Below are 27,557 nucleotides of genomic sequence, written 5' to 3'. Positions count from 1 at the left end.
AAAATCATAATTACGTTTTATTTCTTACAAAATATCCTGCGTTTTATGTACATGACAGCCCCCGAGGTGCACGGAGTACAACCCTCATCACTGGTAACCAGTCGCAGAGCAGGAGCTGCCGACATCCGTACAGCTGGCCAGGGAACGCCGCCCCTTGGCCGCCTACGATGGTCTCCCCCTTCCTCCTCTTCAGCGTGTCCATCATTCGCTTTTCTCCTTCGCTACTGCGACTCCTCCAAACTTGTCTAGATATTTCCTGCAAGAGACAGCGGTCGCTATGAAGAGGACAGCCCCCCAGCAGCGAGGACCACCCCCAGCGAGGTCACCTACCTGCGTGCACAGTCGTACAGCGCCTCCTTCCGCTCCTGTAATGACAGGTGTCTGTCCTCCGGCCGACGAGCAAAACTTCGCGGTATCGGCTGAGAAGAAGAATCGTCAGGCGAGTAGGGAAGCACCTAATAAAATTGTAACTCCCCGCCCACAATAGCACAAAGCCCCGCCCACAATACCGCAAAGCTCTGCCCATAATATTGCAACGCCCCGCTTACAATCCCGCCAGGCACTGCCCACAATAGCGCAAACCTCTGCACATAATCAGCAGCAATACTGACACCCTACCTGGAAATACCACTACACGGCGCCCAACACTGCCAGAGCACTCCACCCGCCACTCACTCTGCTGGATCACTTCACCTTGAGGAGGCGACACCGCATAGCCCGTCCGTTATCACCTGACCACCTACCTCGGAGCTTGCCGTCCTCCCCGGCGGCATCTCGCTTCCTGTTTGTGATTCCTCCTCTTGCTGATACTGAACTCGTCCTTCTATCAGGTTTGTGATCGTGGCGTCTACACATCCGGTCTGAGCTGAGGAAATCAGAAAATGCAAATTGCCACAATGCAGCAGAACAGCAGATCTAGTACAGGCAAGTCTATAATCTCCCGGTCACTAGATCTACCATCTCCGCCCCTTCCGATCACATGATCTACCATCTACGCCCCCTTCCAATCACATGATCTACCATCTCCGCCCCTTCCGATCACATGATCTACCATCTCCGCCCCTTCCGATCACATGATCTACCATCTCCGCACCTTCCGATCACATGATCTACCATCTCCACCCCCTTCCGATCACATGATCTATCATCTCCACCCCCTTCCGATCACATGATCTATCATCTCCACCCCCTTCCAATCACATGATCTATCATCTCCGCCCCCTTCCAATCACATGATCTACCATCTCCTCCCCTTCCGATCACATGATCTACCATCTCCTCCCCTTCCGATCACATGATCTACCATCTCCGCCCCTTCCGACCACATGATCTACCATCTCCGCCCCTTCCGATCACATGATCTACCATCTCCGCCCCTTCCGATCACATGATCTACTATCTCCGCCCCTTCCGATCACATGATCTACCATCTCCGCCCCTTCTGATCACATGATCTACCATCTCCACCTCTTCAATCCCATCATCTACAGCTTTATTATCTCTGCCCCCTGCATTACTTCTCCCCTGACCATTACCCAGGTCCTGGTGGATGACGGAAAGCGGCACTTGGGGTAACACTTCCTTCACACACTGTGCCATGTGGCTTGCAGCTGGAGACACGGTGTGCATGCTTAGGGGGGTTTCTCGCTTCCTCCTCCTCTTCACGTGTTCTGTGCTATCGGCAGCTGTGTGTTTTGTGCCCTGGACACCAAGTGTCAGTGCCAAGAGCTGTGGAGAGAAGGGGAGTTTGGTGTTGGAGGGCGGAGACAGAGGGCACCATTGTCGCAGCCCCTCCTCCTCACCTTCTGTACGCGGGAAGCAAAGTCATCATCAGACTCTCTGAGCGAGCGGCACACTGGCGGCAGCCATCTGTAATCAGAGCGGAGGGTGAGGCTTGTCACTCCTGCAGGTATCCTCCCTCCTGCATGTAACCACTCTGTAATGTCATGGCCCCGTCAGCCACATGTGGGAGGAGCAACCAAAGATCAAGACTCTATAGTGAACATCCCCCATATGGATCACTAGGACGCTACGCCCAGAAAAGTGGGCGAAGATAATCAAACCCACCCCCTGCAGATACCAACAACATAGAAAGAGAATCCCCTACCTGACATGATACACAGAGTATGGGGAAAAGAGCGTCCAAAACAGCTCAACGTACCAGGGCGAACCAGCCACCGCCTGCAAGAGAGAGAAAGGTCACCAAAGGGAGGACAGAGGGTGGGGAAAGGCGCAAGGAGAACACAAGGCAAGGAGAAGGTAAGGCGAGGGCAAAGAGGATAAAAAGAGGGCACAGTGTGGGGTGAGGAGCGAGGAGAATTTACAGGATGAAAATGATGAAATGGTAAGACAGGATGTTGAGAAGGCTGAACTTTTAAATTCCTATTTTGCATCTGTTTTCTCTCAGAAAGGAAATGCAACATCAACTGTTATTCACTGTCCTATTAAGGGAATAGAAGAATCCAGGATATCTATAAACAGAAAGATAGTGAGGAAACACTTAGCTAACCTAAATGAATTCAAGTCTCCAGGTCCAGATGAATTACACCCCAGAGTACTGAAGGAGATAGCAGAAGAAATTTTTGAACCCCTCTCCATAATCTTTGAAAATTCTTGGAGAACAGGAGAAGTGCCAGAAGACTGGAGAAGAGCAAATGTTGTTCCTATCTTCAAAAAGGGGAAGAAGGTGGACCCAGGTAACTATAGGCCGGTGAGTCTGACTTCTATACCAGGAAAGATCTTTGAACAAATTATTAAACAACATGTATGTCAATATCTGGATAAGAATGAAGTGATTAAACAGAGTCAGCATGGGTTTGTAACTAATAAGTCATGTCAGACTAACTTAATTTCCTTCTATGACGGTATCACTGATTGGGTGGATCAAGGAAATGCTGTAGATATAGTATATCTTGACTTCAGCAAAGCATTTGACAAAGTCTCTCATACAATCCTTATTGAAAAAATGACTAAGTATGGAATGGACAAGGCAACTGTTAGGTGGATTCATAACTGGCTTAGTGATCGGACCCAAAGAGTGGTCGTAAATGGCTGCACATCCAGTTGGAAGAATGTCTCAAGTGGGGTACCACAGGGCTCTGTCCTGGGCCCTGTATTGTTCAACATCTTTATCAACGATTTAGATGAAGGAATTGAGGGTAAACTGATTAAATTTGCTGATGACACAAAGCTAGGAGGGATAGCTAATACTAGAGAAGAGAGAGAGAGGATTCAAAAAGATTTAAATAAACTGGAGAAGTGGGCAGCAACTAACAGAATGGTTTTTAACAGGGAGAAATGCAAAGTACTACATCTGGGCAATAAAAATGAAAAAAGCATATATAGAATGGGAGGAATAGGGCTAAGTGACAGCACATGTGAAAAAGACTTGGGTATACTAATAGATCACAGACTGAATATGAGTCAACAGTGTGATGCAGCAGCAAAAAAGGCAAATGCAATTCTAGGATGTATTAACAGAAGCATACAGTCTAGATCACGTGAAGTCATTATTTCCCTCTACTCCTCTTTGGTCAGACCTCATCTGGAATATTGTGTCAGATTAGATATTAGAAAAAACTTTTTGACAGTTAGAGTGATCAATGAGTGGAACAGGCTGCCGCGAGAAGTGGTGAGTTCTCCTTCAATGGAAGTCTTCAAACAGAGGCTGGACAGACATCTGACTGGGATGATTTAGCGAATCCTGCTTTGAGCAGGGGGTTGGACCAGATGGCCCAGGAGGTCCCTTCCAACTCTACGATTCTATGATTCTATGAGAACACAAGGCAAGAAGGTAAGGCGAGGGCAGAGTGTGGGGTGAGGAGCGAGGAGAACACAAGGCAAGAAGGTAAGGCGAGGGCAGAGTGTGGGGTGAGGAGCGAGGAGAAAACAAGGCAAGAAGGTAAGGCGAGGGCAGAGTGTGGGGTGAGGAGCGAGGAGAACACAAGGCAAGAAGGAAAGGCGAGGGCAGAGTGTGAGGTGAGGAGCGAGGAGAACACAAGGCAAGAAGGTAAGGCGAGGGCAGAGTGTGGGGTGAGGAGCGAGGAGAACACAAGGCAAGAAGGAAAGGCGAGGGCAGAGTGTGGGGTGAGGAGCGAGGAGAACACAAGGCAAGAAGGTAAGGCGAGGGCAGAGTGTGGGGTGAGGAGCGAGGAGAACACAAGGCAAGAAGGTAAGGCGAGGGCAGAGTGTGGGGTGAGGAGCGAGGAGAACACAAGGCAAGAAGGTAAGGTGAGGGCAGAGTGTGGGGTGAGGAGCGAGGAGAACACAAGGCAAGAAGGAAAGGTGAGGGCAGAGTGTGGAGTGAGGAGCGAGGAGATCACAAGGCAAGAAGGTAAGGCGAGGGCAGAGTGTGGGGTGAGGAGCGAGGAGAACACAAGGCAAGAAGGTAAGGTGAGGGCAAAGAGGATAAAAAGAGGCACAGTGTGGGGTGAGGAGCGAGGAGAACACAAGGCAAGAAGGTAAGGCGAGGGCAGAGTGTGGGGTGAGGAGCGAGGAGAACACAAGGCAAGAAGGTAAGGCGAGGGCAGAGTGTGGGGTGAGGAGCGAGGAGAACACAAGGCAAGAAGGTAAGGCGAGGGCAAAGAGGATAAAAAGAGGGCACAGTGTGGAGTGAGGAGAACACAAGGCAAGAAGGTAAGGCGTGGGCAGTGTGTGGGGAGAAGAGCAAGGAGAAGGTAAGGCAAGAAGGTAAGGCGAGGGAAGTGTGGGGAGAGGAGCGAGGAGAACACAAGGCAAGAAGGTAAGGCGAGGGCAGAGTGTGGTGTGAGGAGCGAGGAGAACACAAGGCAAGAAGGTAAGGAGAGGGCAGAGTGTGGGGAGAGGTGCGAGGAGAACACAAGGCAAGAAGGTAAGGCGAGGGCAGAGTGTGGGGTGAGGAGCGAGGAGAAAACAAGGCAAGAAGGTAAGGCGAGGGCAGAGTGTGGGGTGAGGAGCGAGGAGAACACAAGGCAAGAAGGTAAGGCGAGGGCAGAGTGTGGGGAGAGGAGCGAGGAGAACACAAGGCAAGAAGGTAAGGCGAGGGCAGAGTGTGGGGAGAGGAGCGAGGAGGACACAAGGCAAGAAGGTAAGGAGAGGGCAGTGTGTGGGGAGAGGAGCGAGGAGAACACAAGGCAAGAAGGTAAGGCGAGGGCAGAGTGTGGGGTGAGGAGCGAGGAGAACACAAGGCAAGAAGGTAAGGCGAGGGCAGAGTGTGGGGAGAGCAGCGAGGAGAACACAAGGCAAGGAGGTAAGGCGAGGGCAGAGTGTGGGGAGAGGAGCGAGGAGAACACAAGGCAAGAAGGTAAGGCGAGGGCAGAGTGTGGGGTGAGGAGAACACAAGGCAAAATGGTAAGGCGAGGGCAGAGTGTGGGGAGAGGAGCGAGGAGAACACAAGGCAAGAAGGTAAGGCGAGGGCAGAGTGTGGGGAGAAGAGCAAGGAGAAGGTAAGTCAAGAAGGTAAGGCGAGGGCAGAGTGTGGGGAGAGGAGTGAGGAGAACACAAGGCAAGAAGGTAAGGCGAGGGCAGAGTGTGGGGTGAGGAGTGAGGAGAACACAAGGCAAGAAGGTAAGGAGAGGGCAGTGTGTGGGGAGAGGAGCGAGGAGAACACAAGGCAAAAAGGTAAGGCGAGGGCAGAGTGTGGGGAGAAGAGCAAGGAGAAGGTAAGTCAAGAAGGTAAGGCGAGGGCAGAGTGTGGGGAGAGGAGTGAGGAGAACACAAGGCAAGAAGGTAAGGCGAGGGCAGAGTGTGGGGTGAGGAGCGAGGAGAACACAAGGCAAGAAGGTAAGGAGAGGGCAGTGTGTGGGGAGAGGAGCGAGGAGAACACAAGGCAAGAAGGTAAGGCGAGGGCAGAGTGTGGGGTGAGGAGCGAGGAGAACACAAGGCAAGAAGGTAAGGCAAGGGCAGAGTGTGGGGAGAAGAGCAAGGAGAAGGTAAGGCAAGAAGGTAAGGCGAGGGCAGAGTGTGGGGAGAGGAGCGAGGAGAACACAAGGCAAGAAGGTAAGGAGAGGGCAGAGTGTGGGGTGAGGAGCGAGGAGAACACAAGGCAAAAAGGTAAGGAGAGGGCAGTGTGTGGGGAGAGGAGCGAGGAGAACACAAGGCAAGAAGGTAAGGCGAGGGCAGAGTGTGGGGAGAAGAGCAAGGAGAAGGTAAGGCAAGAAGGTAAGGCGAGGGCAGAGTGTGGGGAGAGGAGCGAGGAGAACACAAGGCAAGAAGGTAAGGAGAGGGCAGAGTGTGGGGTGAGGAGCAAGGAGAACACAAGGCAAGAAGGTAAGGCGAGGAGAACACAAGGCAAGAAGGTAAGGCGAGGGCAGAGTGTGGGGTGAGGAGCGAGGAGAACACAAGGCAAGAAGGTAAGGCGAGGGCAGAGTGTGGGGTGAGGAGCGAGGAGAACACAAGGCAAGAAGGTAAGGCGAGGGCAGAGTGTGGGGTGAGGAGTGAGGAGAACACAAGGCAAGAAGGTAAGGCGAGGGCAGAGTGTGGGGTGAGGAGCGAGGAGAACACAAGGCAAGAAGGTAAGGCGAGGGCAGAGTGTGGGGTGAGGAGCGAGGAGAACACAAGGCAAGAAGGTAAGGCGAGGGCAGAGTGTGGGGTGAGGAGCGAGGAGAACACAAGGCAAGAAGGTAAGGCGAGGGCAGAGTGTGGGGTGAGGAGCGAGGAGAACACAAGGCAAGAAGTTAAGGCGAGGGCAGAGTGTGGGGTGAGGAGCGAGGAGAACACAAGGCAAGAAGTTAAGGCGAGGGCAGAGTGTGGGGAGAGGAGCGAGGAGAACACAAGGCAAGAAGGTAAGGCGAGGGCAGAGTGTGGGGTGAGGAGCGAGGAGATAACAAGGCAAGAAGGTAAGGAGAGGACAGAGTGTGGGGAGAGGAGCGAGGAGAACACAAGGCAAGAAGGTAAGGCGAGGGCAGAGTGTGGGGTGAGGAGCGAGGAGAAAACAAGGCAAGAAGGTAAGGAGAGGGCAGAGTGGGGGGAGAGGAGCGAGGAGAACACAAGGCAAGAAGTTAAGGCGAGGGCAGAGTGTGGGGTGAGGAGCGAGGAGAAAACAAGGCAAGAAGGTAAGGCGAGGGCAGAGTGTGGGGTGAGGAGCGAGGAGAACACAAGGCAAGAAGTTAAGGCGAGGGCAGAGTGTGGGGTGAGGAGCGAGGAGAACACAAGGCAAGAAGGTAAGGCAAGGGCAGAGTGTGGGGTGAGGAGCGAGGAGAAAACAAGGCAAGAAGGTAAGGCGAGGGCAGAGTGTGGGGAGAGGAGCGAGGAGAACACAAGGCAAGAAGGTAAGGCGAGGGCAGAGTGTGGGGAGAGGAGCGAGGAGAACACAAGGCAAGAAGGTAAGGCGAGGAGAACACAAGGCAAGAAGGTAAGGCGAGGGCAGAGTGTGGGGTGAGGAGCGAGGAGAACACAAGGCAAGAAGGTAAGGCGAAGGCAGAGTGTGGGGTGAGGAGCGAGGAGAACACAAGGCAAGAAGGTAAGGCGAGGGCAGAGTGTGGGGTGAGGAGCGAGGAGAAAACAAGGCAAGAAGGTAAGGAGAGGGCAGAGTGTGGGGAGAGGAGCGAGGAGAACACAAGGCAAGAAGTTAAGGCGAGGGCAGAGTGTGGGGTGAGGAGCGAGGAGAAAACAAGGCAAGAAGGTAAGGCGAGGGCAGAGTGTGGGGTGAGGAGCGAGGAGAACACAAGGCAAGAAGTTAAGGCGAGGGCAGAGTGTGGGGTGAGGAGCGAGGAGAACACAAGGCAAGAAGGTAAGGCGAGGGCAGAGTGTGAGGAGAAGGTAAGGCAAGAAGGTAAGGCGAGGGCAGAGTGTGGGGTGAGGAGCGAGGAGAACACAAGGCAAGAAGGTAAGGCGAGGGCGGAGTGTGGGGTGAGGAGCGAGGAGAACACAAGGCAAGAAGGTAAGGCGAGGGTAGTGTGTGGGGAGAGGAGCGAGGAGAACACAAGGCAAGGAGAAGGTAAGGCGAGAGCAAAGAGGATAAAAAGAGGACAGAGTGTGGGGAGAGGAGCGAGGAGAACACAAGGCAAGGAGAAGGAGAGACGAGAGCAAAGAGGATAAAAAGAGGTCGGGGGGGGAGAGGAGCGAGGAGAACATAAGGCAAGGAGAAGGTAAGGCGAGGGCAGAGAGGATAAAAAGAGGACAGAGTGTGGGGAGAGGAGCGAGGAGAAGGTAAGGCGAAGGCAGAGGATAAAACAATAACAGAGGGTAGGGAGAGAGGCAAAGAGAATGTGAGGCAAATGCAAAGAGGCTAAAAAGGACATAGGGTGGGGAGAGGTGTGAGGAGAACATAAGGTGAAGAGAAGGTGAGGCAAGTGCAAAGAGGATAAAAAAAGGGCAGAGGATGGGGAGAGGGGCAAAGAACACGAGACAAGGAGAAAGTGAGGCGAGTGCAATGAGGATAAATAGAGGACAGAGGGTGGGGAAAGGGGTGAGGAGAGGGCACAAAGGGTGGGGAGAGAGACAAGACGAGGTCAAAGAGGACAGAGGGTGGGGAGAACATGAGGCGAAGAGAAGGCAAGGGCAAAGAGGATAAAAAGAGGACAGAAGGTGGTGAAAGGAGTGAGGAGAATACGAGGCAAATAAGGTGATGCGAGTGCAATGAGGATAAAAAGAGGGTGGAGTGTGGGAAGAGGGGCAAAGAGAATACAAGGCAAGGAGAAGGCAAAGTGCGGGCAAAAAGAATAAAAAGAGGACAATGGATGGGGAAAAGGGCATGGGGCAAGGGACTAGGAGAGACTAGACAAGGTCAAAAAGGACAGAGGGTGGGGAGAGGGGCGAAAAGAACTCGAGGGGAGCTCAAGTGAAGGTGAGGGCTAAATGGATCAAAAAAGGACAGAGCGTGGGGAGAGGGTCGAGGGCGAGGGGCAGGGAGAGGGCGAGGGGCAGGGAGAGGAGAACGCCGAGGGCGGAGATATGGGCAAGGAATACATGAGGCGAGAAGGTGAGTTGCAGAAAATAAAAAGAGGAGAGAGGGTGGAGAAAGGGGCGAGGGAAGGGAAGAGGTGAGGAGAGGCGGGGAGTGGGACTAGACCAGGTCAGAGGACAGAGTGGCAGGAGAGGGCCAAGACGGGGGCAAAGAGGATGGGGTGGGCTGGGGAAAAGAGGACAGAGGGTGGGTAGAGGGATGAGGAGAGAGGCTAGGGCAAAGAGGACAAAAAGAGGATGGGGGGGGGGGAGGGATGAGTGGGACGAGCAGTGGGGCAAGTGTGAGCCAAAAAGAGGAGTCGGGTGAGAAACACAAAAAAGGTGCGGGTGAGAGGGGAAAGAAGAGTGGGTAAACAATGGGAGGGAAAATCAGAACATCTCCATGTATCACCAGAACTCCGGTCACTGTCTGCAGGAGACACCAAGAGAAGACAGGGCGAGAGAAAGAGCAGGACGAGCGCCAAAGCTGCAGACACGCCACTGATCATCCAGGACAACGCCTGTACTAGGGTGAACGAGACAACATCAGGGAACGGGAGGACTCACCACTGATAGGAGAGGTCGGTTCGCCCGCAGGGTCACCGGCTGAAGAGAGTCTGACAGTGAAAACGCCCACGAGCTGCTAGACAAAACATCAATGAGAATCACAGTTTATACCCCACGATCCCCGGGCGGTACACGCGGCTGGACAGCCCCTGATCCTGATCCTTGCGCAGTACACGAGGCTTGACAGCCCTGATCCCGATATCCACACCGTACACGTGGCTGGACATCCCCAGATCCCTGCGCAGTACACGCGGCTGGACAGCCCCAGATCCCAATCCCCGCGCAGTACACGTGGTTCGACAGCCCCTGATCCCTGCGCGGTAAACGCAGCTGGACATCCCCAGATTCAAATCCCCGCGCAGTACACGTGGTTGGACAGCTCCTAATCCCGATACCCATTCGATACTCGCGGATGGACAGTCCCTGATCCCTGTGCGGTACACGCAGCTGGACATCCCTAGATCCCAATCCCCGCGCAGTACACGTGGTTGGACAGCTCCTAATCCCGATACCCATTCGGTACTCGCGGATGGACAGCCCCTGATCCCTGCGCGGTACACGCAGCTGGACATCCCCAGATCCCAATCCCCGCGCAATACACGTGGTTGGACAGCTCCTAATCCCGATACTCATTCGGTACTCGCGGATGGACAGCTGGACAGCCCCTGATCCCAATCCCCGCGCAGTACACGTGGTTCGACAGCCCCTGATCCCTGCGCGGTACACGCAGCTGGACATCCCCAGATCCCAATCCCCGCGCAGTACACGTGGTCGGACAGCTCCTAATCCCGATACCCACATGGTACATGCGGCTGGACAGCCCCTGATCCCTGCGCGGTACACGAGGTCGGCTAGCCCGTGATCCCGAGGCGGTATACTTAGTAGGACACCCATCCCCCAACCGTACATGCAACCAGATCCCCACACAGCACGTGCACCGGGATTCCACAAAGTACCTAAAGTGCAGCAGGCCGACACCACCATTCGTAGTCCCCTCCTCTGGGAACAGTAGCAGAGGAGGACTACCCGGCTGGGACAGATAATGCTTCAAAGACTCCAGTAGCTGAATCCGGCTCCCAGGGGCCCCAAGTTCTAGGAATCCTCGAGCCCAACACAAGAATCCCGGAGGACATGACACGGCCGGCTGAAATACAGAAAAAGATCAGAAAAAAACACGGAGTAAAGAAGACACCCCAACATGTAGGAGCCTACCGTGCTGCACGAGGTCAGGAGACTCAAGACGTTGTGATCCATGCAGGTTACGTGATTACTGACGAAAATCTTCACTGCAGCGTCCCGATCACCGGACTCAGAGACGAGGACCCCGAGAACCAAAGACATGATCCGAACCAAGAGCCTGACACCAGAGAACACAGCACATGAGGGGAGACCCCGGACTGAGAGACGAGGACCCCGAGCACCGAGGACATGACCCGAACCAAGAGCCTGACACTAGAGAACACAACACAACACATGAGGGGAGACCCCGGAGTGAGAGGCGAGGACCCCGAGCACCGAGGACATGCCCCGAACCAAGAGCTTGACACCAGAGAACACAGCACATGAGGGGAGACCCCGGACTGAGAGACGAGGACCCCGAAGACATGACCTGAACGAAGAGCCTGACACCAGAGAAGACAACACAACACATGAGGGGAGACCCCGGACTGAGAGACGAGGACCCCGAGCACCGAGGACATGACCCGATCCAAGAGCCTGACACCAGAGAACACAACACATGAGGGGAGACCCCAGACTGAGAGACGAGGACCCCGAAGACATGACCCGAACCAAGAGCCTGACACCAGAGAAGACAACACAACACATGAGGGGAGACCCCGGAGTGAGAGACGAGGACTCAACGCAAGCAATGACCAGCCAGGTCTTTCACCGGGAAGGAACAACCACGGGAAGGGCAGTCTCCAATGAAGGAAACCACCTATGCCAAAACATGGTAACCATCCACAGACAGCTGTTTCGGGGTATTGCCCCTCATCAGTGTGGAGTAGGAAACTGGCCAGTAGGAGCAATGCCTAGTAAAAGACTGTGGCATAGGTGGTTTCCTTCATTGGAGACTGCCCTTCCCGTGGTTGTTCCTTCCCGGTGAAAGACCTGGCTAGTCATTGCTTGCGTTGAGAAACATGTGATGGTGTCTCTGCGGCTCTAGATTTACATGTTTTTCCAAACCAAGAACCTGACACCAAAGAACACAGCACAACACATGAGGGGAGACCCCGGACTGAGAGACGAGGACCCCGAGGACATGACCTGAACCAAGAGCTCGACACCAGAGAACACAGCACAGCACATGAGGGGAGACCCCGGACTGAGAGACGAGGACACCGAGCACCGAGGACATGACCCAAACCAAGAGCCTGACACCAGAGAACACAGCACAGCACATGAGGGGAGACCCCGAGCACATGCCCCGAACCAAGAGCCTGACACCACAGAACACAGCACATGAGGGGAGACCCCGGACTGAGAGACGAGGACCCCGAGCACCGAGGACATGCCCCTAACCAAGAGCCTGACACCAGAGAACCCAGCACGAGGGGAGACCCCTGACTGAGAGACGAGGACCCCGAGCACCGAGGACATGCCCCGAACCAAGAGCCTGACACCAGAGAACCCAGCACGAGGGGAGACCCCTGACTGAGAGACGAGGACCCCGAGCACCGAGGACATGACCCGAACCAAGAGCCTGACACCAGAGAACCCAGCACGAGGGGAGACCCCTGACTGAGAGACGAGGACCCCGAGCACCGAGGACATGCCCCGAACCAAGAGCCTGACACCAGAGAACCCAGCACGAGGGGAGACCCCTGACTGAGAGACGAGGACCCCGAGCACCGAGGACATGACCCGAACCAAGAGCCTGACACCAGAGAACCCAGCACGAGGGGAGACCCCTGACTGAGAGACGAGGACACCGAGCACCGAGGACATGCCCCGAACCAAGAGCCTGACACCAGAGAACACAGCACAGCACATGAGGGGAGACCCCGGACTGAGAGACGAGAACCCCGAGCACCTGCCCCGAACCAAGAGCCTGACACCACAGAACACAGCACATGAGGGGAGACCCCGGACTGAGAGACGAGGACCCCGAGCACCGAGGACATGACCCGAACCAAGAGCCTGACACCAGAGAACACAGCACGAGGGGAGACCCCGGACTGAGAGACGAGGACCCCGAGCACCGAGGACATGACCCGAACCAAGAGCCTGACACAAGAGAACACAGCACACGAGGGGAGACCCCGGACTGAGAGACGAGGACCCCGAAGACATGACCCGAACCAAGAGCCTGACACCAGAGAAGACAACACATGAGGGGAGACCCCGGACTGAGAGACGAGGACCCCGAAGACATGACCCGAACCAAGAGCCTGACACCAGAGAAGACAACACATGAGGAGAGACCCCGGACTGAGAGACGAGGACCCCTGAAGACATGACCCGAACCAAGAGCCTGACACCAAAGAACACAGCACAGCACATGAGGGGAGACCCCGGACTGAGAGACGAGGACCCCCGAAGACATGACCCGAACCAAGAGCCTGACACCAAAGAACACAGCACATGAGGGGAGACCCCGGACTGAGAGACGAGGACTCAACGCAAGCAATGACTAGCCAGGTCTTTCACCGGGAAGGAACAACCACGGGAAGGGCAGTCTCCAATGAAGGAAACCACCTATGCCACAGTCTTTTACTAGGCATTGCTCCTACCAGCCAGTTTCCTACTCCACACTGATGAGGGGCAATACCCCGAAACAGCTGTCTGTGGATGGATACCATGTTTTGGCATAGGTGGTTTCCTTCATTGGAGACTGCCCTTCCCATGGTTGTTCCTTCCCGGTGAAAGACCTGGCTAGTCATTGCTTGCGTTGAGAAACATGTGATGGTGTCTCCGCGGCTCTAGATTTACATGTTTTTCCAAACCAAGAACCTGACACCAAAGAACACAGCACAACACATGAGGGGAGACCCCGGACTGAGAGACGAGGACCCTGAGCACCGAGCACAAGACCCGAACCAAGAGCCTGACACCAGAGAACACAGCACAGCACATGAGGGGAGACCCCGGACTGAGAGACGAGGACCCCGAGCACCGAGGACATACCCCGAACCAAGAGCCTGACACCAGAGAACACAGCACAGCACATGAGGGGAGACCCCGAACTGAGAGACGAGGACCCCGAGCACCGAGGACATACCCCGAACCAAGAGCCTGACACCAGAGAACACAGCACATGAGGGGAGTCCCCGGACTGAGATGAGGACCCTGAGCACCGAGGACATGACCCGAACCAAGAGCCTGACACCAGAGAACACAGCACATGAGGGGAGACCCCGGACTGAGAGACAAGGACACCGAGAACATGACCCGAACCAAGAGCCTGACACCAGAGAACACAGCACAGCACATGAGGGGAGACCCCAGACTGAGAGACGAGGACCCCGAGCACCGAGGACATGACCCGAACCAAGAGCCTGACACCAGAGAACACAGCACAGCACTTGAGGGGAGACCCCGAACTGAGAGACGAGGACCCCGAGCACCGAGGACATACCCCGAACCAAGAGCCTGACACCAGAGAACACAGCACATGAGGGGAGTCCCCGGACTGAGAGACGAGGACCCTGAGCACCGAGGACATGACCCGAACCAAGAGCCTGACACCAGAGAACACAGCACATAAGGGGAGACCCCGGACTGAGAGACAAGGACACCGAGAACATGACCCGAATCAAGAGCCTGACACCAGAGAACACAGCACAGCACATGAGGGGAGACCCCGGACTGAGAGACGAGGACACCGAGGACATGACCCGAACCAAGAGCCTGACACCAGAGAACACAGCACATAAGGGGAGACCCCGGACTGAGAGACAAGGACACCGAGAACATGACCCGAACCAAGAGCCTGACACCAGAGAACACAGCACAGCACATGAGGGGAGACCCCGGACTGAGAGACGAGGACACCGAGGACATACCCCGAACCAAGAGCCTGACACCAGAGAACACAGCACATGAGGGGAGACCCCGGACTGAGAGACGAGGACACCGAGCACCGAGAACATGACCCGAACCAAGAGCCTGACACCAGAGAACACAGCACAGCACATGAGGAGACCCCGGACTGAGAGACGAGGACCCCGAACACCGAGGACATGACCCGAACCAAGAGCCTGACACCAAAGAACACAGCACAGCACATGAGGGGAGCCCCGGACTGAGAGACGAGGACTCAACGCAAGCAATGACTAGCCAGGTCTTTCACCGGGAAGGAACAACCACGGGAAGGGCAGTCTCCAATGAAGGAAACCACCTATGCCAAAACATGGTATCCATCCACAGACAGCTGTTTCGGGGTATTGCCCCTCATCAGTGTGGAGTAGGAAACTGGCCAGTAGGAGCAATGCCTAGTAAAAGACTGTGGCATAGGTGGTTTCCTTCATTGGAGACTGCCCTTCCTGTGGTTGTTCCTTCCCAGTGAAAGACCTGGCTAGTCATTGCTTGCGTTGAGAAACATGTGATGGTGTCTCCGCGGCTCTAGATTTACATGTTTTTCCAAACCAAGAACCTGACACCAAAGAACACAGCACATGAGGGGAGACCCCGGACTGAGAGACGAGGACCCCAAGGACATGACCTGAACCAAGAGCTCGACACCAGAGAACACAGCACAGAACATGAGGGGAGACCCCGGACTGAGAGACGAGGACACCGAGCACCGAGGACATGACCCAAACCAAGAACCTGACACCAGAGAACACAACACATGAGGGGAGACCCCGAACTGAGAGACGAGGACCCCGAGCACATGACCCGAACCAAGAGCCTGACACCAGAGAACACAGCACAGCACATGAGGGGAGACCCCAGACTGAGAGACGAGGACCCCGAGCACCGAGGACATACCCCGAACCAAGAGCCTGACACCAGAGAACACAACACATGAGGGGAGACCCCGGACTGAGAGACGAGGACCCCGAGCACTGAGGACATGACCCGAACCAAGAGCCTGACACCAGAGAACACAGCACATGAGGGGAGACCCCGGACTGAGAGACGAGGACCCCGAGCACCGAGGACATGACCCGAACCAAGAGCCTGACACCAGAGAACACAGCACAGCACATGAGGGGAGACCCCGGACTGAGAGACAAGGACACCGAGCACCGAGAACATGACCCGAACCAAGAGCCTGACACCAGAGAACACAGCACATGAGGGGAGACCCCGGACTGAGAGACGAGGACCCCGAGCACTGAGGACATGCCCCGAACCAAGAGCCTGACACCAGAGAACACAGCACATGAGGGGAGACCCCGGACTGAGAGACGAGGACACCGAGCAGAGAACATGACCAGAATCAAGAGCCTGACACCAGAGAAGACAACACAACACATGAGGGGAGACCCCGGACTGAGATGTGAGGACCCTGAGCACCGAGGACATGACCCGAGCCAAGAGCCTGACACCAAAGAACACAGCACAGCACATGAGGGGAGCCCTGGACTGAGAGACGAGGACTCAACGCAAGCAATGACTAGCCAGGTCTTTCACCAGGAAGGAACAACCACGGGAAGGGCAGTCTCCAATGAAGGAAACCACCTATGCCACAGTCTTTTACTAGGCATTGCTCCTACTAGCCAGTTTCCTACTCCACACTGATGAGGGGCAATACCCCGAAACAGCTGTCTGTGGATGGATACCATGTTTTGGCATAGGTGGTTTCCTTCATTGGAGACTGCCCTTCCCGTGGCTGTTCCTTCCCGGTGAAAGACCTGGCTAGTCATTGCTTGCGTTGAGAAACATGTGATGGTGTCTCCGCGGCTCTAGATTTACATGTTTTTCCAAACCAAGAACCTGACACCAAAGAACACAGCACATGAGGGGAGACCCCGGACTGAGAGACGAGGACCCCGAGGACATGACCTGAACCAAGAGCTCGACACCAGAGAACACAGCACAGCACATGAGGGGAGACCCCGGACTGAGAGACGAGGACACCGAGCACCGAGGACATGACCCAAACCAAGAACCTGACACCAGAGAACACAACACATGAGGGGAGACCCCGAACTGAGAGACGAGGACCCCGAGCACATGACCCGAACCAAGAGCCTGACACCAGAGAACACAGCACAGCACATGAGGGGAGACCCCGGACTGAGAGACGAGGACCCCGAGCACCGAGGACATGCCCCGAACCAAGAGCCTGACACCAGAGAACACAGCACATGAGGGGAGACCCCGGACTGAGAGACGAGGACCCCGAGCACTGAGGACATGCCCCGAACCAAGAGCCTGACACCAGAGAACACAGCACATGAGGGGAGACCCCGGACTGAGAGACGAGGACACCGAGCACCGAGCACAAGACCCGAACCAAGAGCCTGACACCAGAGAAGACAACACAACACGAGGGGAGACCCCCGACTGAGAGACGAGGACCCCGAGCACCGAGGACATGCCCCGAACCAAGAGCCTGACACCAGAGAACACAGCACATGAGGGGAGACCCCGGACTGAGAGACGAGGACCCCGAGCACTGAGGACATGCCCCGAACCAAGAGCCTGACACCAGAGAACACAGCACATGAGGGGAGACCCCGGACTGAGAGACGAGGACCCCGAGCACCGAAGACATGCCCCGAACCAAGAGCCTGACACCAGAGAACACAGCACATGAGGGGAGACCCCGGACTGAGAGACGAGGACCCCGAGCACCGAGGACAGGACCCGAACCAAGAGCCTGACACCAGAGAACACAGCACATGAGGGGAGACCCCGGACTGAGAGACGAGGACCCCGAGCACCGAGGACATGCCCCGAACCAAGAGCCTGACACCAGAGAACACAGCACATGAGGGGAGACCCCGGACTGAGAGACGAGGACCCCGAGCACCGAGGACATGACCCGAACCAAGAGCCTGACACCAGATAACAGCACATGAGGGGAGACTCCGGACTGAGAGACGAGGACCCCGAGCACATGACCCGAACCAAGAGCCTGACACCAGAGAAGACAACACATGAGGGGAGACCCCGGACTGAGAGACGAGGACCCCGAGCACCGAGAACATGACCCGAACCAAGAGCCTGACACCAGAGAACACAACACAGCACATGAGGGGAGACCCCGGACTGAGAGACGAGGACCCCGAGCACCGAGGACATGCCCCGAACCAAGAGCCTGACACCAGAGAACACAGCACATGAGGGGAGACCCCGGACTGAGAGACGAGGACCCCGAGCACTGAGGACATGCCCCGAACCAAGAGCCTGACACCAGAGAACACAGCACATGAGGGGAGACCCCGGACTGAGAGACGAGGACACCGAGCACCGAGCACAAGACCCGAACCAAGAGCCTGACACCAGAGAAGACAACACAACACGAGGGGAGACCCCCGACTGAGAGACGAGGACCCCGAGCACCGAGGACATGCCCCGAACCAAGAGCCTGACACCAGAGAACACAGCACATGAGGGGAGACCCCGGACTGAGAGACGAGGACCCCGAGCACTGAGGACATGCCCCGAACCAAGAGCCTGACACCAGAGAACACAGCACATGAGGGGAGACCCCGGACTGAGAGACGAGGACCCCGAGCACCGAGGACATGCCCCGAACCAAGAGCCTGACACCAGAGAACACAGCACATGAGGGGAGACCCCGGACTGAGAGACGAGGACCCCGAGCACTGAGGACATGCCCCGAACCAAGAGCCTGACACCAGAGAACACAGCACATGAGGGGAGACCCCGGACTGAGAGACGAGGACCCCGAGCACCGAGGACAGGACCCGAACCAAGAGCCTGACACCAGAGAACACAGCACATGAGGGGAGACCCCGGACTGAGAGACGAGGACCCCGAGCACCGAGGACATGCCCCGAACCAAGAGCCTGACACCAGAGAACACAGCACATGAGGGGAGACCCCGGACTGAGAGACGAGGACCCCGAGCACCGAGGACATGACCCGAACCAAGAGCCTGACACCAGATAACAGCACATGAGGGGAGACTCCGGACTGAGAGACGAGGACCCCGAGCACATGACCCGAACCAAGAGCCTGACACCAGAGAAGACAACACATGAGGGGAGACCCCGGACTGAGAGACGAGGACCCCGAGCACCGAGAACATGACCCGAACCAAGAGCCTGACACCAGAGAACACAACACATGAGGGGAGACCCCGGACTGAGAGACGAGGACCCCGAGCACCGAGGACATGACCCGAACCAAGAGCCTGACACCAGAGAACACAGCACATGAGGGGAGACCCCGGACTGAGAGACGAGGACCCTGCAGTCCGAGAACTGTACCTCCGGATGGCGCAGTCGGGTAGGACGCAGCTCACCAGGAACACATGAGCGCCAATGAAGAGACGAAGGAGGAAGAGGCAGAGGCCTAGCGGAGCGTACAGGAGGAGCAGACCTCGGGACAGCAGATCAACGGGGAACCTGCAGAGGAGCAGAACACCTCAGCCGAGAGCAGCAGGTGACCCCCCCAAACACCCGATCCCCCTCGTATCCTCCTCCCCTGTACATCCGATCCCCCGTATCCTCCTCCCCTGTACATCCAATCCCCCCCCCGTATCCTCCTCCCCTGTACATCTGATCCCCCCGTATCCTCCTCCCATGTACATCCGATCCCTCGTATCCTCCTCCCATGTACATCCGATCCCCCCGTATCCTCCTCCCATGTACATCCGATCCCTCGTATCCTCCTCCCATGTACATCCGATCCCCCCGTATCCTCCTCCCCTGTACATCCGATCCCTCGTATCCTCCTCCCCTGTACATCCGATCCCTCGTATCCTCCTCCCCTGTACATCCGATCCCCCCGTATCCTCCTCCCCTGTACATCCGATCCCCCCGTATCCTCCTCCACTGTACATCCGATCCCCCCGTATCCTCCTCCCCTGTACATCCGATCCCCCCGTATCCTCCTCCCCTGTACATCCGATCCCTCGTATCCTCCTCCCCCTCGTATCCTCCTCCCCTGTACATCCGATCCCTCGTATCCTCCTCCCCTGTACATCCGATCCCTCGTATCCTCCTCCCCTGTACATCCGATCCCCCCGTATCCTCCTCCACTGTACATCCGATCCCCCCGTATCCTCCTCCACTGTACATCCGATCCCCCGTATCCTCCTCCCCTGTACATCCGATCCCCCGTATCCTCCTCCCCTGTACATCCGATCCCCCGTATCCTCCTCCCCTGTACATCCGATCCCCCGTATCCTCCTCCCCTGTACATCCGATCCCCCGTATCCTCCTCCCCTGTACATCCGATCCCCCGTATCCTCCTCCCCTGTACATCCGATCCCCCCGTATCCTCCTCCCCTGTACATCCGATCCCTCGTATCCTCCTCCCCCTCGTATCCTCCTCCCCTGTACATCCGATCCCCCCGTATCCTCCTCCCCTGTACATACGATCCCTCGTATCCTCCTCCCCTGTACATCCGATCCCTCGTATCCTCCTCCCCTGTACATCCGATCCCCCGTATCCTCCTCACCTGTACATCCGATCCCTCGTATCCTCCTCCCCCTCGTATCCTCCTCCCCTGTACATCCGATCCCTCGTATCCTCCTCCCCTGTACATACGATCCCTCGTATCCTCCTCCCCTGTACATCCGATCCCTCGTATCCTCCTCCCCTGTACATCCGATCCCCCGTATCCTCCCCCTGTACATCCGATCCCCCGTATCCTCCTCCCCGTACATCCGATCCCTCGTATCCTCCTCCCCTGTACATCCGATCCCTCGTATCCTCCTCCCCTGTACATCCGATCCCCCGTATCCTCCTCCCCTGTACATCCGATCCCCCGTATCCTCCTCCCCTGTACGTCCGATCCCTCGTATCCTCCTCCCCGTACATCCGATCCCCCTTATCCTCCTCCCCTGTACATCCGATCCCTCGTATCCTCCTCCCCGTACATCCGATCCCTCGTATCCTCCTCCCCTGTACATCCGATCCCCTTATCCTCCTCCTCTTACCTTTGCCTCTCCAGCATCTGCTCCAATCCGGGCGGCTCCATCTTGTGTGGGATGATGAGAGTGATCCTCCCGGTATTAGATCAATCCCTGCAGAGAGAAGATCCACAAGTATCAGCCCCAACATCCACCCCGTGCACAGGACGCAGGGAGAGGAAGGGAGTGACGATAAACTCTCCCCACCCTAGGAACCCACACTCCATCCCTGCACTCTCCTGTCCTCTCTTCTGGTCATCTCTCTCTCTCTCTCTCCCCCCCCAGTCCCCTCCTCCGGGGGTCTCTCTCTCTCCCCCCAGTCCTCTCCTCCGGTGGTCTCTCTCTCTCTCCCCCCAGTCCTCTCCTCCGGTGGTCTCTCTCTCTCTCTCTCCCCCCAGTCCTCTCCTCCGGTGGTCTCTCTCTCTCCCCCCAGTCCTCTCCTCCGGTGGTCTCTCTCTCTCCCCCCAGTCCTCTCCTCCGGTGGTCTCTCTCCCCCCAGTCCTCTCCTCCGGTGGTCTCTCTCCCCCCCAGTCCTCTCTCTCTCCCCCCAGTCCTCTCCTCCGGTGGTCTCTCTCTCTCCCCCCAGTCCTCTCCTCCGGTGGTCTCTCTCTCTCTCTCCCCCCAGTCCTCTCCTCCGGTGGTCTCTCTCTCTCTCTCTCCCCCCAGTCCTCTCCTCCGGTGGTCTCTCTCTCTCCCCCCAGTCCTCTCCTCCGGTGGTCTCTCTCTCTCCCCCCAGTCCTCTCCTCCGGTGGTCTCTCTCCCCCCAGTCCTCTCCTCCGGTGGTCTCTCTCCCCCCCAGTCCTCTCTCTCTCCCCCCAGTCCTCTCCTCCGGTGGTCTCTCTCTCTCCCCCCAGTCCTCTCCTCCGGTGGTCTCTCTCTCTCTCCCTCCAGTCCTCTCCTCCGGTGGTCTCTCTCTCCCCCCAGTCCTCTCCTCCGGTGGTCTCTCTCTCCCCCCAGTCCTCTCCTCCGGTGGTCTCTCTCTCCCCCCAGTCCTCTCCTCCGGTGGTCTCTCTCCCCCCCAGTCCTCTCTCTCTCCCCCCCAGTCCTCTCCTCCGGTTGTCTCTCTCCCCCCAGTCCTCTCCTCCGGTGGTCTCTCTCTCCCCCCAGTCCTCTCCTCCGGGGGTCTCTCTCTCTCTCCCCCCAGTCCTCTCCTCCGGTGGTCTCTCTCTCTCTCCCCCCAGTCCTCTCCTCCGGTGGTCTCTCTCTCTCTCCCCCCAGTCCTCTCCTCCGGTGGTCGGTCTCTCTCTCCCCCCAGTCCTCTCCTCCGGTGGTCTCTCTCTCTCTCCCCCCAGTCCTCTCCTCCGGTGGTCGGTCTCTCTCTCCCCCCAGTCCTCTCCTCCGGTGGTCTCTCTCTCTCCCCCCAGTCCTCTCCTCAGGTGGTCTCTCTCTCTCTCCCCCCAGTCCTCTCCTCCGGTGGTCTCTCTCCCCCCAGTCCTCTCCTCCGGTGGTCTCTCTCCCCCCCAGTTCTCTCTCTCCCCCCAGTCCTCTCCTCCGGTGGTCTCTCTCTCTCTCCCCCCCAAGTCCTCTCCTCCGGTGGTCTCTCCCCCCCAGTCCTCTCTCTCTCCCCCCCAGTCCTCTCCTCCGGTGGTCTCTCTCTCCCCCCAGTCCTCTCCTCCGGTGGTCTCTCTCTCCCCCCAGTCCTCTCCTCCGGTGGTCTCTCTCCCCCCAAGTCCTCTCTCTCTCCCCCCCAGTCCTCTCCTCCGGTGGTCTCTCTCCCCCCCAGTTCTCTCTCTCCCCCCAGTCCTCTCCTCCGGTGGTCTCTCTCTCTCCCCCCAAGTCCTCTCCTCCGGTGGTCTCTCTCCCCCCCAGTCCTCTCTCTCTCCCCCCCAGTCCTCTCCTCCGGTTGTCTCTCTCCCCCCAGTCCTCTCCTCCGGTGGTCTCTCTCTCCCCCCAGTCCTCTCCTCCGGTGGTCTCTCTCCCCCCCAGTCGTCTCTCTCTCCCCCCCAGTCCTCTCCTCCGGTGGTCTCTCTCCCCCCAGTCCTCTCCTCCGGTTGTCTCTCTCCCCCCAGTCCTCTCCTCCGGTGGTCTCTCTCTCCCCCCAGTCCTCTCCTCCGGTGGTCTCTCTCTCTCTCCCCCCAGTCCTCTCCTCCGGTGGTCTCTCTCTCTCTCCCCCCAGTCCTCTCCTCCGGTGGTCTCTCTCTCCCCCCAGTCCTCTCCTCCGGTGGTCTCTCTCTCCCCCCAGTCCTCTCCTCCGGTGGTCTCTCTCTCCCCCCAGTCCTCTCCTCCGGTGGTCTCTCTCTCCCCCCAGTCCTCTCCTCCGGTGGTCTCTCTCTCCCCCCAGTCCTCTCCTCCGGTGGTCTCTCTCTCCCCCCAGTCCTCTCCTCCGGTGGTCTCTCTCTCTCTCCCCCCAGTCCTCTCCTCCGGTGGTCTCTCTCTCTCTCCCCCCAGTCCTCTCCTCCGGTGGTCTCTCTCTCTCTCCCCCCAGTCCTCTCCTCCGGTGGTCTCTCTCTCTCTCCCCCCAGTCCTCTCCTCCGGTGGTCTCTCTCTCTCTCTCCCCCCAGTCCTCTCCTCCGGTGGTCTCTCTCTCTCTCTCCCCCCAGTCCTCTCCTCCGGTGGTCTCTCTCTCTCTCCCCCCAGTCCTCTCCTCCGGTGGTCTCTCTCTCTCTCCCCCCGTGGTCTCTCTCTCTCCCCCCAGTCCTCTCCTCCGGTGGTCTCTCTCTCTCTCCCCCCAGTCCTCTCCTCCGGTGGTCTCTCTCTCTCTCCCCCCAGTCCTCTCCTCCGGTGGTCTCTCTCTCTCTCTCCCCCCAGTCCTCTCCTCCGGTGGTCTCTCTCTCTCTCTCCCCCCAGTCCCCTCCTCCGGTGGTCTCTCTCTCCCCCAGTCCTCTCCTCCGGTGGTCTCTCTGTCTCTCCCCCCAGTCCTCTCCTCCGGTGGTCTCTCTCTCTCCCCCCAGTCCCCTCCTCCGGTGGTCTCTCTCTCCCCCAGTCCTCTCCTCCGGTGGTCTCTCTGTCTCTCCCCCCAGTCCTCTCCTCCGGTGGTCTCTCTCTCTCCCCCCAGTCCTCTCCTCCGGTGGTCTCTCTCTCTCTCCCCCCAGTCCTCTCCTCCGGTGGTCTCTCTCTCTCTCTCCCCCCAGTCCCCTCCTCCGGTGGTCTCTCTCTCCCCCAGTCCTCTCCTCCGGTGGTCTCTCTGTCTCTCCCCCCAGTCCCCTCCTCCGGTGGTCTCTCTCTCCCCCAGTCCTCTCCTCCGGTGGTCTCTCTCTCTCTCCCCCCAGTCCTCTCCTCCGGTGGTCTCTCTCTCTCTCTACCCCCAGTCCCCTCCTCCGGTGGTCTCTCTCTCCCCCAGTCCTCTCCTCCGGTGGTCTCTCTGTCTCTCCCCCCAGTCCTCTCCTCCGTTGGTCTCTCTCTCTCCCCCCAGTCCTCTCCTCCGGTGGTCTCTCTCTCTCCCCCCAGTCCTCTCCTCCGGTGGTCTCTCTCCCCCCAGTTCTCTCCTCCGGTGGTCTCTCTGTCTCTCCCCCAGTCCTCTCCTCCGGTGGTCTCTCTCCCCCCCAGTTCTCTCTCTCCCCCCAGTCCTCTCCTCCGGTGGTCTCTCTGTCTCTCCCCCCAGTCCTCTCCTCCGGTGGTCTCTCTCTCTCACCCCTCTAGTCCTCTCCTCCGGTGGTCTCTCTCTCCCCCAGTCCTCTCCTCCGGTGGTCTCTCTCTCTCTCCCCCAGTCCTCTCCTCCGGTGGTCTCTCTCTCTCTCCCCCCAGTCCCCTCCTCCGGTGGTCTCTCTCTCCCCCCAGTCCTCTCCTCCGGTGGTCTCTCTGTCTCTCCCCCCAGTCCTCTCCTCCGGTGGTCTCTCTCTCTCCCCCCAGTCCTCTCCTCCGGTGGTCTCTCTCTCTCCCCCCAGTCCTCTCCTCCGGTGGTCTCTCTCTCTCCCCCCAGTTCTCTCCTCCGGTGGTCTCTCTGTCTCTCCCCCCAGTCCTCTCCTCCGGGGGTCTCTCTCTCTCTCCCCCCAGTCCTCTCCTCCGGTGGTCTCTCTCTCTCCCCCCAGTCCTCTCCTCCGGTGGTCTCTCTCTCTCCCCCCAGTTCTCTCCTCCGGTGGTCTCTCTGTCTCTCCCCCAGTCCTCTCCTCCGGTGGTCTCTCTGTCTCTCCCCCAGTCCTCTCCTCCGGTGGTCTCTCTCCCCCCCAGTTCTCTCTCTCCCCCCAGTCCTCTCCTCCGGTGGTCTCTGTCTCTCCCCCAGTCCTCTCCTCCGGTGGTCTCTCTCCCCCCCAGTTCTCTCTCTCCCCCCAGTCCTCTCCTCCGGTGGTCTCTCTGTCTCTCCCCCCAGTCCTCTCCTCCGGTGGTCTCTCTCTCTCTCCCCCCAGTCCTCTCCTCCGGTGGTCTCTCTCTCTCACCCCTCCAGTCCTCTCCTCCGGTGGTCTCTCTCCCCCCCAGTTCTCTCTCTCCCCCCAGTCCTCTCCTCCGGTGGTCTCTCTGTCTCTCCCCCCAGTCCTCTCCTCCGGTGGTCTCTCTCCCCCCAGTCCTCTCCTCCGGTGGTCTCTCTCTCTCACCCCTCCAGTCCTCTCCTCCGGTGGTCTCTCTCTCTCACCCCTCCAGTCCTCTCCTCCGGTGGTCTCTCTCCCCCCCAGTTCTCTCTCTCCCCCCAGTCCTCTCCTCCGGTGGTCTCTCTGTCTCTCCCCCCAGTCCTCTCCTCCGGTGGTCTCTCTCTCTCTCCCCCCAGTCCTCTCCTCCGGTGGTCTCTCTCTCTCACCCCTCCAGTCCTCTCCTCCGGTGGTCTCTCTCCCCCCCAGTTCTCTCTCTCCCCCCAGTCCTCTCCTCCGGTGGTCTCTCTGTCTCTCCCCCCAGTCCTCTCCTCCGGTGGTCTCTCTCTCTCTCCCCCCAGTTCTCTCCTCCGGTGGTCTCTCTGTCTCTCCCCCCAGTCCTCTCCTCCGGTGGTCTCTCTCTCTCTCCCCCCAGTCCTCTCCTCCGGTGGTCTCTCTCTCTCACCCCTCCAGTCCTCTCCTCCGGTGGTCTCTCTCCCCCCCAGTTCTCTCTCTCCCCCCAGTCCTCTCCTCCGGTGGTCTCTCTGTCTCTCCCCCCAGTCCTCTCCTCCGGTGGTCTCTCTCTCTCTCCCCCCAGTTCTCTCCTCCGGTGGTCTCTCTCTCCCCCCAGTCCTCTCCTCCGGTGGTCTCTCTCTCTCACCCCAGTTCTCTCCTCCGGTGGTCTCTCTGTCTCTCCCCCCAGTCCTCTCCTCCGGTGGTCTCTCTCTCTCTCCCCCCAGTTCTCTCCTCCGGTGGTCTCTCTGTCTCTCCCCCCAGTCCTCTCCTCCGGTGGTCTCTCTCTCTCTCCCCCCAGTCCTCTCCTCCGGTGGTCTCTCTCTCACCCCTCCAGTCCTCTCCTCCGGTGGTCTCTCTCCCCCCCAGTTCTCTCTCTCCCCCCAGTCCTCTCCTCCGGTGGTCTCTCTGTCTCTCCCCCCAGTCCTCTCCTCCGGTGGTCTCTCTGTCTCTCTCCCCCCAGTTCTCTCCTCCGGTGGTCTCTCTCTCTCTCCCCCCAGTCTTCTCCTCCGGTGGTCTCTCTCTCTCACCCCAGTTCTCTCCTCCGGTGGTCTCTCTGTCTCTCCCCCCAGTCCTCTCCTCCGGTGGTCTCTCTCTCTCTCCCCCCAGTTCTCTCCTCCGGTGGTCTCTCTCTCTCCCCCCAGTTCTCTCCTCCGGTGGTCTCTCTCTCTCACCCCAGTTCTCTCCTCCGGTGGTCTCTCTCTCTCCCCCCAGTTCTCTCCTCCGGTGGTCTCTCTCTCTCCCCCCAGTCCTCTCCTCCGGTGGTCTCTCTCACCCCTCTAGTCCTCTCCTCCGGTGGTCTCTCTCTCTGTCTCTCCCCCCAGTTCTCTCCTCCGGTGGTCTCTCTCTCTCACCCCTCTAGTCCTCTCCTCCGGTGGTCTCTCTCTCCCCCCAGTTCTCTCCTCCGGTGGTCTCTCTCTCTCACCCCAGTTCTCTCCTCCGGTGGTCTCTCTCTCTCCCCCCAGTTCTCTCCTCCGGTGGTCTCTCTCTCTCACCCCAGTTCTCTCCTCCGGTGGTCTCTCTCACCCCTCTAGTCCTCTCCTCCGGTGGTCTCTCTCACCCCTCTAGTCCTCTCCTCCGGTGGTCTCTCTCTCTGTCTCTCCCCCCAGTTCTCTCCTCCGGTGGTCTCTCTCTCTCACCCCTCTAGTCCTCTCCTCCGGTGGTCTCTCTCTCCCCCCAGTCCTCTCCTCCGGTGGTCTCTCTCTCTCTCCCCCCAGTCCTCTCCTCCGGGGGTCTCTCTCTCCCCCCAGTCCTCTCCTCCGGTGGTCTCTCTCTCTCTCCCCCCAGTCCTCTCCTCCGGTGGTGTCTCTCTCTCTCCCCCCAGTCCTCTCCTCCGGTGGTCTCTCTCTCTCCCCCCAGTTCTCTCCTCCGGTGGTCTCTCTCTCTCCCCCCAGTCCTCTCCTCCGGTGGTCTCTCTCTCTCTCCCCCCAGTCCTCTCCTCCGGTGGTCTCTCTCTCTCTCCCCCCAGTCCTCTCCTCCGGTGGTCTCTCTCCCCCCAGTCCTCTCCTCCGGTGGTCTCTCTCCCCCCAGTCCTCTCCTCCGGTGGTCTCTCTCTCTCTCTCCCCCCAGTCCTCTCCTCCGGTGGTCTCTCTCTCTTCCCCCAGTCCTCTCCTTCGGTGGTCTCTCTCTCTCTCCCCCCAGTCCTCTCCTCCGGTGGTCTCTCTCCCCCCAGTTCTCTCCTCCGGTGGTCTCTCTCTCTCTCCCCCCAGTCCTCTCCTCCGGTGGTCTCTCTCCCCCCAGTCCTCTCCTCCGGTGGTCTCTCTCTCTCTCTCCCCCCAGTCCCCTCCTCCGGTGGTCGGTCTCTCTCTCCCCCCAGTCCTCTCCTCCGGTGGTCTCTCTGTCTCTCCCCCCAGTCCTCTCCTCCGGTGGTCTCTCTCTCTCTTCCCCAGTCCTCTCCTCCGGTGGTCTCTCTCTCTCCCCCAGTCCTCTCCTCCGGTGGTCTCTCTGTCTCACCCCTCTAGTCCCCTTACTGCCGTTCTCGCCCGCATATCCTCCTCACGGAATCCGCCATGTTGACAGTTGACGTGTCCTGCGCTGATTGGCTGCGCGGAGGACGCTGGGAGCGAAGACCAGACGCTAGAGGACGCGCAGCCTTCACCACCGCCATATTATTGGAGGCCGCAGTGGAGGGGAGGGGGGAGAGCGGGACACGGCAGTGACGCCATCGCACTGC

The 27,557-nt window shown here is 58.4% G+C and overlaps 1 protein-coding gene across 3 annotated transcripts; it reads right to left on the bottom strand.

Moving 5' to 3' along the window:
* Positions 1–27,557, bottom strand: AUP1 (AUP1 lipid droplet regulating VLDL assembly factor). 3 transcript variants are annotated; one of them, XM_073564735.1, is made up of 12 exons: positions 27,338–27,557; positions 20,460–20,546; positions 18,783–18,920; positions 10,642–10,786; positions 10,386–10,573; positions 9,430–9,505; positions 2,108–2,181; positions 1,803–1,869; positions 1,536–1,728; positions 744–865; positions 331–419; positions 1–256 (listed from the first exon to the last, which is right to left on the bottom strand). In XM_073564735.1, the coding sequence occupies exons 2-12, from the start codon at positions 20,498–20,500 to the stop codon at positions 202–204; spliced, it is 1,188 nt and encodes a 395-aa protein (XP_073420836.1). In that variant the 5' UTR covers positions 20,501–20,546; positions 27,338–27,557; the 3' UTR covers positions 1–201. The 3 variants fall into 3 exon arrangements, with proteins under 3 accessions (XP_073420836.1, XP_073420837.1, XP_073420838.1); XM_073564736.1 differs by having other exon boundaries at positions 27,355–27,557; XM_073564737.1 differs by having other exon boundaries at positions 9,430–9,502; positions 27,338–27,556.

This window comes from Dendrobates tinctorius, unplaced genomic scaffold (assembly GCF_039654945.1).
Source record: "Dendrobates tinctorius isolate UK_male_01 unplaced genomic scaffold, ASM3965494v1 ptg000483l, whole genome shotgun sequence".
Lineage (NCBI taxonomy): Eukaryota > Metazoa > Chordata > Amphibia > Anura > Dendrobatidae > Dendrobates > Dendrobates tinctorius.
This window is presented reverse-complemented; position numbering and strand designations above follow the sequence as displayed.